General features: G+C 41.1%; 1 protein-coding gene across 1 annotated transcript in view; it reads right to left on the bottom strand.

The window, feature by feature from the left end:
• LOC118371009 (piggyBac transposable element-derived protein 5-like) overlaps window positions 1-12,497 on the bottom strand; it is a 52,222-nt gene that overhangs the window by 33,963 nt on the left and 5,762 nt on the right. Inside the window, exon 2 of the mRNA XM_052471146.1 lies at window positions 11,557-11,987. Within this exon, the coding sequence (XP_052327106.1) occupies window positions 11,557-11,987 (431 nt within the window). The remainder of the gene's footprint in view (window positions 1-11,556; window positions 11,988-12,497) is intronic.

Below are 12,497 nucleotides of genomic sequence, written 5' to 3'. Positions count from 1 at the left end.
CTACCTCTTTGGTCGTTATCTTGTTATATTGGTTGTTGTATTGTTATATTGGTTGTTGTATTGGTATATTGGTTGTTATATTGGTTGTAATATTGTTATTGGTCATTATCTTGTTATATTGGTTGTTGTATTGGTTGTTATATTGTTATATTGGTCATTATCTTGTTATATTGGTTGTTGTATTGGTTGTAATATTGTTATATTGGTCATTATCTTGTTATATTGGTTGTTGTATTGGTTGTAATATTGTTATTGGTCATTATCTTGTTATATTGGTTGTTGTATTGGTTGTAATATTGTTATATTGGTCATTATCTTGTTATATTGGTTGTTGTATTGGTTGTAATATTGTAATATTGGTCATTATCTTGTTATATTGGTTGTTTTATTGGTTGTAATATTGCTATATTGGTCATTATCTTGTTATATTGGTTGTTGTATTGGTTGTAATATTGTTATATTGGTCATTATCTTGTTATATTGGTTGTTGTATTGGTTGTAATATTTTAATATTGGTCATTATCTTGTTATATTGGTTGTTGTATTGGTTGTAATATTGTTATATTGGTCATTATCTTGTTATATTGGTTGTTGTATTGGTTGTAATATTGTAATATTGGTCATTATCTTGTTATATTGGTTGTTGTATTGGTTGTAATATTGTTATATTGGTCATTATCTTGTTATATTGGTTGTTATATTGGTCATTATCTTGTTATATTGGTCATTATCTTGTTATATTGGTTGTTGTATTGGTTGTAATATTGTAATATTGGTCATTATCTTGTTATATTGGTTGTTGTATTGGTTGTAATATTGTAATATTGGTCATTATCTTGTTATATTGGTTGTTGTATTGGTTGTAATATTGTTATATTGGTCATTATCTTGTTATATTGGTTGTTGTATTGGTTGTAATATTGTTATATTGGTCATTATCTTGTTATATTGGTTGTTATATTTGTTGTTATATTGGTTGTTATATTGGTTTCTGTATTGGTTGTTATATTGTTCATTATCTTGGTTGTTGTATTGGTTGTTATATTGTTCATTATCTTGATTGTTGTATTGGTTGTAATATTGTTGTATTGGTTGTAATATTGTTGTATTGGTTGTAATTTTGATTGTAAAATTGTTGTATTGTTGTTGTATTCCAGATTCCCTCTATCTACCCAAGGACACCAGAGGACAAAAATCAGTTTACCACCTAACTGAGGAACTCAATTTAACCTTGCCCAATACCCTAGATGCAATTGCACCCCTAAAAACTAGAAACATTTCTCATAAGAAACTAGCTCCCTGGTCCACAGAAAATACCCGAGCTCTGAAGCAAGCTTCCAGAAAATTGGAACGGAAATGGTGCCACACCAAACTGGAAGTCTTCCGACTAGCTTGGAAAGACAGTACCGTGCAGTACCGAAGAGCCCTTACTGCTGCTCGATCATCCTATTGTTCTAACTTAATTGAGGAAAATAAGAACAATCCGAAATTCCTTTTTGATACTGTCGCAAAGCTAACTAAAAAGCAGCATTCCCCAAGAGAGGATGACTTTCACTTTAGCAGTGATCATTTCATGAACTTCTTTGAGGAAAAGATTATGATTATTAGAAAGCAAATTACGGACTCCTCTTTAAATCTGCATATTCCTTCAAAGCTCAGTTGTCCTGAGTCTGCACAACTTTCACAGGACCTAGGATCAAGAGAGACGCTCAAGTGTTTTAGTACTATATCTCTTGACACAATGATGAAAATAATCATGGCCTCTAAACCTTCAAGCTGCATACTGGACCCTATTCCAACTAAACTACTGAAAGAGCTGCTTCCTGTGCTTGGCCCTCCTATGTTGAACATAATAAACGGCTCTCTATCCACCGGATGTGTACCAAACTCACTAAAAGTGACAGTAATAAAGCCTCTCTTGAAAAAGCCAAACCTTGACCCAGAAAATATAAAAAACTATCGGCCTATATTGAATCTTCCATTCCTCTCAAAAATGTTAGAAAAGGCTGTTGCGCAGCAACTCACTGCCTTCCTGAAGACAAACAATGTATACAAAATGCTTCAGTCTGGTTTTAGACCCCATCATAGCACTGAGACGGCACTTGTGAAGGTGGTAAATGACATTTTAATGGCATCGGACCGAGGCTCTGCATCTGTCCTCGTGCTCCTAGACCTTAGTGCTGCTTTTGATACCATCGATCACCACATTCTTTTGGAGAGATTGGAAACCCAAATTGGTCGACACGGACAAGTTCTGGCCTGGTTTAGATCTTATCTGTGGGAATGATATCAGTTTGTCTCTGTGAATGGTTTGTCCTCTGACAAATCAACTGTAAATTTCGGTGTTCCTCAAGGTTCCGTTTTAGGACCCCTATTGTTTTCACTATATATTTTACCTCTTGGGGATGTTATTCGAAAACATAATGTTAACTTTCACTGCTATGCGGATGACACACAGCTGTACATTTCAATGAAACACGGTGAAGCCCCAAAATTGCCCTTGCGAGAAGCATGTGTTTCAGACATAATGAAGTGGATAGCTGCAAACTTTCTACTTTTAAACTCGGACAAAACAGAGATGCTTGTTCTAGGTCCCAAGAAACAAAGAGATCTTCTGTTGAATCTGACAATTAATCTTAATGGTTGTACAGTCGTCTGAAATAAAACTGTGAAGGACCTCGGCGTTACTCTGGACCCTGATCTCTCTTTTGAAGAACATATCAAGACCATTTCAAGGACAGCTTTTTCCATCTACGTAACATTGCAAAAATCAGAAACTTTCTATCCAAAAATTATGCAGAAAAATTAATCCATGCTTTTGTCACTTCCAGGTTAGACTACTGCAATGCTCTACTTTCCGGCTACCCGGATAAAGCACTAAATAAACTTTAGTTAGTGCTAAATACGGCTGCTAGAATCCTGACTAGAACCAACACATTTGATCATATTACTCCAGTGCTAGCCTCTCTACACTGGCTTCCTGTCAAAGCAAGGGCTGATTTCAAGGTTTTACTGCTAACCTACAAAGCATTACATGAGCTTGCTCCTACCTATCTTTTAATTATTTTTTATTTTTTTACCTTTATTTAACCAGGCAAGTCAGTTAAGAACACATTCTTATTTTCAATGACGGCCTGGGAACAGTGGGTTAACTGCCTGTTCAGGCCTCCTAATTGTCCCTAGAATTTCTTAGCAAACAGCTGGAGGCAGGGCTTTCTCCTATAGAGCTCCATTTTTATGGAACGGTCTGCCGACCCATGTCAGAGACGCAAACTCGGCCTTTAAGTCTTTACTGAAGACTCATCTCTTCAGTGGGTCATACGATTGAGTGTAGTCTGGCCCAGGAGTGGGAAGGTGAACGGAAAGGCTCTGGAGCAACGAACCGCCCTTGCTGTCTCTGCCTGGCCGGTTCCCCTCTTTCCACTGGGATTCTCTGCCTCTAACCCTATTACAGGGGCTGAGTCACTGGCTTACTGGTGCTCTCTCATGCCGTCCCTGGAAGGGGTGCGTCACCTGAGTGGGTTGATTCACTGATGTGGTCATCCTGTCTGGGTTGGCACCCCGCCTTGGGTTGTGCCATGGCGGAGATCTTTGTGGGCTATACTCAGCCTTGTCTCAGGATGGTAAGTTGGTGGTTGAAGATATCCCTCTAGTGGTGTGGGGGCTGTGCTTTGGCAAAGTGGGTGGGGTTATATCCTTCCTGTTTGGCCCTGTCCGGGGGTGTCCTCGGATGTGGCCACAGTGTCTCCTGACCCCTCCTGTCTCAGCCTCCAGTATTTATGCTGCAGTAGTTTATGTGTCGGGGGCTAGGGTTAGTTTGTTATATCTGGAGTACTTCTCCTGTCCTATTCGGTATCCTGTGTGAATCTAAGCGTGCGTTCTCTAATTCTCTCCTTCTCTCTCTCGGAGGACCTGAGCCCTAGGACCATGCCCCAGGACTACCTGACATGATGACTCCTTGCTTTCCCTAGTCCACCTGGCTGTGCTGCTGCTCCAGTTTCAACTGTTCTGCCTTATTATTATTCGACCATGCTGGTCATTTATGAACATTTGAACATCTTGGCCATGTTCTGTTATAATCTCCACCCAGCACAGCCAGAAGAGGACTGGCCACCCCACATAGCCTGGTTCCTCTAGGTTTCTTCCTAGGTTTTGGCCTTTCTAGGGAGTTTTTCCTAGCCACCGTGCTTCTACACCTGCATTGTTTGTGTTTGGGGTTTTAGGCTGGGTTTCTGTACAGCACTTTGAGATATCAGCTGATGTACGAAGGGCTATATAAATACATTTGATTTGATTTGGTTGTATTGGTTGTAATATTGTTGTATTGGTTGTAATATTGTTGTATTGGTTGTAGTATTAGTCTGAAAACAAGGGTCCCTAAATTTTATCAGCATATCGATTGCGCAACCAGGGCTGGAAAAACCTTGGATCATTGCTATTCCAACTTCCGCAACGCATATAAGGCCCTGCCCCGCCCTCCTTTCGGAAAAGCTGACCATGACTCCATTTTGTTGATCCTTGCCTACAGACAGAAACTAAAACAAGAAGCTCCCGCGCTGAGGTCTTTTCAACGCTGGTCCGACCAATCTGATTCCACACTCCAGACTGCTTCCATCACGTGGACTGGGATATGTTAATAATAATAATAATAATATAATAATATGTTCCGTATTGCGTCAGACGACAACATTGACGAATACGCTGATTCGGTGTGCGAGTTCATTAGAACGTGCGTTGAAGATGTCGTTCCCATAGCAACGATTAAAACATTCCCAAACCAGAAACCGTGGATTGATGGCAGCATTCGCGTGAAACTGAAAGCGCGAACCACTGCTTTTAATCAGGGCAAGGTGACTGGAAACATGACCGAATACAAACAGTGTAACTATTCCCTCCGCAAGGCAATCAAACAAGCTAAGCGTCAGTATAGAGACAAAGTAGAATCTCAATTCAACGGCTCAGACAAAAGAGTTATGTGGCAGGGTCTACAGTCAATCACGGATTACAAAAAGAAAACCAGCACCGTCACGGACCAGGATGTCTTGCTCCCAGGCAGACTAAATAACCCTTTTGCCCACTTTGAGGACAATACAGTGCCACTGACACTGCCCGCAACTAAAACATGCGGACTCTCCTTCACTGCAGCCGACGTGAGGAAGACATTTAAACGTGTCAACCCTCGCAAGGCTGCAGGCCCAGATGGCATCCCCAGCCGCTCCCTCAGAGCATGCGCAGACCAGCTGGCTGGTGTGTTTACGGACATATTCAATCAATCCCTATCCCAGTCTGTTGTTCCCACATGCTTCAAGAGGGCCACCATTGTTCCTGTTCCCAAGAAAGCTACGTTAACTGAGCTAAACGACTACCACCCCGTAGCACTCTCTTCCTTCATCATGAAGTGCTTTGAGAGACGAGTCAAGGACCATATCACCTCCACCCTTCCTGACACTCTAGACCCACTCCAATTTGCTTACCGCCCAAATAGGTCCACAGACGATGCAATCTCAACCACACTGCACACTGCCCTATCACATCTGGTCAAGAGGAATACCTATGTGAGAATGCTGTTCATCGACTACAGCTCGGCATTCAACACCATAGTACCCTCCAAGCACGTCATCAAGCTCGAGACCCTGGGTCTCGACACCGCCCTGTGCAACTGGGTACTGGACTTCCTGACGGGCCGTCCCCAGGTGGTGAGGGTAGGCAACACCGCCTCCAACTCAATCATCAAATTTGCGGACGACACAACAGTGGTAGGCTTGATTACCAACAACGACGAGACGGCCTACAGGGAGGAGGTGAGGGCCCTCGGAGGGTGGTGTCAGGAAAATAACCTCACACTCAACGTCAACAAAACTAAGGAGATGATTGTGGACTTCAGGAAACAGCAGAGGGAACACCCCCCTATCCACATCGATGGAACAGTAGTGGAGAGGGTAGTAAGTTTTAAGTTCCTCGGCGTACACATCACAGACAAACTGAATTGGTCCACCCACACAGACAGCATCGTGAAGAAGGCGTAGCAGCGCCTCTTCAACCTCAGGAGGCTGAAGAAATTCGGCTTGTCGCCAAAAGCACTCACAAACTTCTACAGATGCACAATTGAAAGCATCCTGTCGGGCTGTATCACCGCCTGGTACGGCAACTGCTCCGCCCACAACCGTAAGGCTCTCCAGAGGGTAGTGAGGTCTGCACACCGCATCACCGGGGGCAAACTACCTGCCCTCCAGGACACCTACACCACCAGATGTCACAGGGAGGCCATAAAGATCATCAAGGACAACAACCACCCGAACCACTGCCTGTTCACCCCGCTATCATCCAGAAGGCGAGGTCAGTACAGGTGCATCAAAGCTGGGACCGAGAGACTGAAAAACAGCTTCTATCTCAAGGCCATCAGACTGTTAAACAGCCACCACTAACATTGAGTGGCTGCTGCCAACACACTGACTCAACTCCAGCCACTTTAATAATGGGAATTGATGGGAAATTATGTAAAATATATCACTTGCCACTTTAAACAATGCTACCTAACATAATGTTTACATACCCTACATTATTAATCTCATACGTATATACTGTACTCTATATCATCTACTGCATCCTTATGTAATACATGTATCACTAGCCACTTTAACTATGCCACTTTGTTTACATACTCATCTCATATGTATATACTGCACTCAATACCATCGACTGTATCTTGCCTATGCCGCGCTGTACCATCACTCAGTCATATATCTTTATGTACATATTCTTTATCCCCTTGTTATATTGGTTATTATATTGTTATAAGTTGTATTGGTTGTTATATTTGTTGTTATAATGGTTGTTGTATTGGTTGCTGTATTGGTTGTTATATTGTTCATTATCTTGTTATATTGGTTGTAATATTGTTAGAAGTTGTATTGGTTGTTGCTTTGGTTGTTATATTGGTTGTTGCATTGGTAGCTTTATTGGTTGTTGCATTGGTAGCTATATTGGTTGTTGCATTGGTAGCTATATTAGTTGTTGCATTGGTAGCTATATTGGTTGTTGCATTGGTAGGTATATTGGTTTTTGCATTGGTTGTTGCATTGGTTGTTATATTGGTTGTTGCATTGGTAGCTATATTGGTTGTTGCATTGGTAGCTATATTGGTTGTTGCATTGGTAGGTATATTGGTTTTTGCATTGGTTGTTGCATTGGTAGTTAAATTGGTTGTTGCATTGGTAGTTAAATTGGTTGTTGCATTGGTAGTTATATTGGTTGTTGCATTGGTAGTTATATTGGTTGTTGCATTGGTAGTTATATTGGTTGTTGCATTGGTAGTTATATTGGTTGTTGCATTGGTAGTTATATTGGTTGTTGCATTGGTAGTTATATTGGTTGTTGCATTGGTAGTTATTGGTTGTTGCATTGGTAGTTATATTGGTTGTTGCATTGGTAGTTATATTGGTAGTTATATTGGTTGTTGCATTGGTAGTTATATTGGTTGTTGCATTGGTAGTTATTTTGGTTGTTGCATTGGTAGTTATATTGGTTGTTGCATTGGTAGTTATATTGGTTGTTGCATTGGTAGTTATATTGGTTGTTGCATTGGTAGTTATTTTGGTTGTTGCATTGGTAGTTATTTTGGTTGTTGCATTGGTAGTTATTTTGGTTGTTGCATTGGTAGTTATTTTGGTTGTTGCATTGGTAGTTATTTTGGTTGTTGCATTGGTAGTTATATTGGTTGTTGCATTGGTAGTTATTTTGGTTGTTGCATTGGTAGTTATATTGGTTGTTGCATTGGTAGTTATATTGGTTGTTGCATTGGTAGTTATATTGGTTGTTGCATTGGTAGTTATATTGGTTGTTGCATTGGTAGTTATATTGGTTGTTGCATTGGTAGTTATATTGGTTGTTGCATTGGTAGTTATATTGGTTGTTGCATTGGTAGTTATATTGGTTGTTGCATTGGTAGTTATATTGGTTGTTGCATTGGTAGTTATATTGGTTGTTGCATTGGTAGTTATATTGGTTGTTGCATTGGTTGTTATATTGGTTGTTGCATTGGTTGTTATATTGGTTGTTGCATTGGTTGTTATATTGGTTGTTGCATTGGTTGTTATATTGGTTGTTGCATTGGTTGTTATATTGGTTGTTGCATTGGTTGTTATATTGGTTGTTATATTGGTAGTTATATTGGTAGTTATATTGGTTGTTATATTGGTTGTTGCATTGGTTGTTGCATTGGTTGTTATATTGGTTGTTGCATTGGTAGTTATATTGGTTGTTGCATTGGTAGTTATATTGGTTGTTGCATTGGTAGTTATGTTGGTTGTTGCATTGGTAGTTATATTGGTTGTTGTATTGGTAGTTACATTGGTTGTTGTATTGGTAGTTACATTGGTTGTTCTATTGGTTGCTGTATTGGTTGTTATATTGGTTGTTCTATGTTATATTGGTTGTTGTATTGGTAGTTATATTGGTTGTAATATTGTTGTTATATTGCTATATTTGTAGTTATATTGGTTGTAATATTGTTATATTGGTTGTTAAATTGGTTGTAATATTGGTAGTTCTAACATTTAATCCTAGTAAAAAGTCCCTGTCAGTTAGGATCACCACTTTATTTTAAGAATGTGACATGTCAGAATAACAGTACAGAGAATTATTTATTTAAGCTTTTATTTCTTTCAACACATTCCCAGTGGGCCAGAAATGTATAAACACTGAATTAGTATTTGGTAGCATTGCCTTTACATTTCGTAACTTGGGTCAACCTTTCCGATAGCCTTCCACAAGCTTCCCACAATAAGTTGGGTGAATTTTGGCCCATTCCTCCTGTAACAGTCATTATTGTAGGCCTCCCTGCTCCCACACGCTTTTTCAGTTCTGCCCACACATTTTCTATAGGGTTGAGGTCAGGGCTTTGTGATGGCCACTCCAATACCTTGACTTTGTTGTCCTTAAGCCCCTTTGCCATGACATTGGAAGTATGCTTGGGGTCATTGTCCATTTGGAAGACCCATTTGCGACCAAGCTTCAACTTCCTCACTGATGTCTTGAGATGTTGCTTCAATATATCCACATATTTCTCCTTCCTCACGATGCCATCAATTTTGTGAAGTGCACCAGTCCCTCCTGCAGCAAAGTACCACCACAACATGATGCTGCCACCCCCGTGCTTCACGGTTGGGATGGTGTTCTTCAGCTTGCAAGGCTCCCCCTTTTTTCTCCAAACATAATGATGGTCATTATGGCCAAACAGTTCTACTTTTGTTTTATCAGACCAGAGGACATTTCTTCAAAAAGTACAATCTTTGTGCCCATGTACAGTTGCAAACCGTAGTCTGGCTTTTTTATGACGGTTTTGGAGCAGTGGCTTCTTCCTTGCTGAGCAGCCTTTCAGGTTATGTTGATATAGGACTCGTTTAACTGTGGATATAGATAATTTTGTACCTGTTTCCTCCAGCATCTTCACAAGGTCCTTTGCTGTTGTTCTGGGATTGATTTGCACTTTTCGCACCAAAAGTACATTCATCTCCAGGAGACAGAACTTTTGTTTATACTTGTGTACTATTGTTTGTACAGATGAACGTGGTACCTTCAGGCGTTTGGAAATTGCTCCCAAGGATGAACCAGACTTGTGGAGGTCTAAAAAAACATTCTGAGGTCTTGGCTGATTTCTTTTGATTTTCCCATGATGCCAAGCAAAGAGGCACTGCCTTTGAAGGTAGGTCTTGAAATACATCCACAGGTACATCTGCAATTGACTCAAATGATGTCAATTAGCCTATCAGAAGCTTCTAAAGCATTTTCTGGAATTTTCCAAGCTGTTTTTATTTTTTAATTTTTTATTTGACCTTTATTTAACCAGGCAAGTCAGTTAAGAACAAATTCTTATTTTCAATGACGGCCTGGGAACAGTGGGTTAACTGCCTGTTCAAGGGCAGAACGACAGATTTGTACCTTGTCAGCTCGGGGGTTTGAACTTGGAACCTTCCGGTTACTAGTCCAACGCTCTAACCACTAGGCTACGCTGTTTAAAGGTGTCATGCACAAAGTAGATGTCCTAACAGACTTGCCAAAACTATAGTTTTGTTAACAAGAAGTTTGTGGAGTGGTTGAAAAATGAGTCCAACAAAGTGTATGTAAATCTCCGACTTCAACTTAATATTGGTCGTTATATTGCTATATTTGTTGTGATAGTGCTTGTTATATTGGTTGTTTTATTGTTTGTAATATTAGTATATTTGTTGTGATACTGGTTGTTATATTGGTTGGCTATTTTACAAAGTTGGGTATGTCTGTGTCAAAGTAGTAACTTAAAACTGAAATAGAACAGAGGACAGGTGGAGAAATCCCTGACATGGCTACATCAGACATTCATTGATGTGAAAATACCCTGTGCAGTAACTAGTAGGCTTAGGGACACATTCTAAATCAGTTAGAAATACTATTTGGGTTCAGAAACTGCAGTCTGAAGTCACTATGGATAAAAAAATGGATCACTAATCTGACCCTCTCTGATACCATAAATACAGCATAACCGTCTAACATGTAACACAGAGGCAGTCATACGTAATTATTTCTGTGAAGGCAACAACATTTCGACTTCGCATCTTCCCAGCCCACTCCCAGCCAACTTTGTGTCCTCCCAGCCCACTTTGTGTCCTCCCGGCCCACTTTGTGTCCTCCCGGCCCACTTTGTGTCCTCCCGGCCCACTTTGTGTCCTCCCGGCCCACTTTGTGTCCTCCCGGCCCACTTTGTGTCCTCCCGGCCCACTTTGTGTCCTCCCGGCCCACTTTGTGTCCTCCCGGCCCTCCCGGCCCACTTTGTGTCCTCCCAGCCCACTTTGTGTCCTCCCAGCCCACTTTGTGTCCTCCTGTCCTCCCAGCCCACTTTGTGTCCTCCCAGCCCACTTCTTCCTAGCACAGAAAGAGAAGACAGGTTGTCCTCCTTTCAGAAAAGTTCACATTGCCAAGATTCTGAAAGAGTTGGTGGAATCCCCATGGGAGGGTGCAAATTGGCTCATGTCAATCAATTCAACTTGCAGCAAGGATATTCAGTGTGCATTAGCTTGTTTCTGAACTTAATCTTAACCAATCCCTCTTAATTAAACAGCCCAAATACACATTATTCAGCTGCTGACAGATATTAGATTAACATTTGAATAAAGTTTAATTAGACAGAAAACAAGTTTACTCTTCACAGATACATATTCAGCTCCCAAAGAAGTTAACTATGAGTCTGTTCTAAACTAGAACAAACATGGACACAATGTACTATTGTTCCAGGAATGTTTGTCCAAATGACAACCTACCTATCTGACCACTGTGTTGTATTTTGAGTCTGCTCTAAAAGTACCCAGAGCCGAACACACCAAGCTGCCCGCTGGGCACAGATGTCAAACAATTTGAATTGAAGGTAGTCACTTCAGGAAGTGATCTTAATTTAAAAATAAAAAAAATAAAAATGGAAAAACTTGAAATAAAATTAAAGTTTACTCGTATTGACCCCAACCCTGTCATCTGTGCTAAACATGTCCAAAGCTGAACAGTACACACAGCAGCCTACTGCCATACCTGAGTCTGTGAGGGGCGGAAGGTGCTGCAGCCGAACGACTGCTGCAGTGAGTCCAGGAAGGGCTGGATCTTGTAGAGGCCATGGCTGCCGTGGCTGGAGCGGAAGGCCACGATGTGGAAGTACTTGAGGATCTTCTCGAAGCGCGCCTGGCTCATCTTGAGTGCAATGCTGCGGTTGCTGAAGAAGCCGCTGCTCCAGATGCTGAGCACTGACTCACAGCGGTGAACGCTGGTGGAAGTCACCAAGCCCAGGAAGGCCTTCATCTCGGCCGCCGTCACATTCCGCCAGCCCTCGTCGCTGCCGAAGCGCTCCTGGTACTTCTTGGCGTACATGTTGGTCTGCGTCACCATGTTCTGGATGGCGTTGTCGGGCACAAAGAGCTGGAAGAAGTCCATGCAAGTGGCTGTAGCTGGCATTCTCTGGGTAGGGCCTGGTGACAGGGAGAGAGACAGACAGATGATGGAGCTGCAGTCAAAAGCATCACTCGCTCATTAAAACTTGCGTCTCAGATTGTTATTTTCATTTGACAGCATCAATCACACATTACTTGTAAATGGAGTCTTACTGTGTAAACGACTATGATTTCTAAAAAGGGAATTACAATACTTTGAAAGTATGTAGCTATTTTGTGCTTTGAGTTATTTTGTAAATGAAAAAAGCACAATGTGTAGCATTTCTTTCCTGTCTTTGTTATTTGGATTGTGCTGTCAACCCCAGGGCTGCAATCAATTTCTATTCAACATGACAGTAACCATAATGTAATCCAAACAAGAATCAAGCTTTTTGGGCTTGAGGGAAGGGTTCATTATTGTCATGTGCTACACTATAGTGGATAGAAAAAGTATTGTCTTGAACGTGTCAGATGAACATTCCCACTTATGCAAACCGACAACTATAAACGTTTGGAAAAGCCCACTCCTCGACATTGACTGTAGTTTCC

This window comes from Oncorhynchus keta, chromosome 2, assembly GCF_023373465.1.
Source record: "Oncorhynchus keta strain PuntledgeMale-10-30-2019 chromosome 2, Oket_V2, whole genome shotgun sequence".
Lineage (NCBI taxonomy): Eukaryota > Metazoa > Chordata > Actinopteri > Salmoniformes > Salmonidae > Oncorhynchus > Oncorhynchus keta.
Note: the sequence above shows the minus strand (reverse complement) of the source record. Positions and strands in the feature narration are given on the sequence as shown.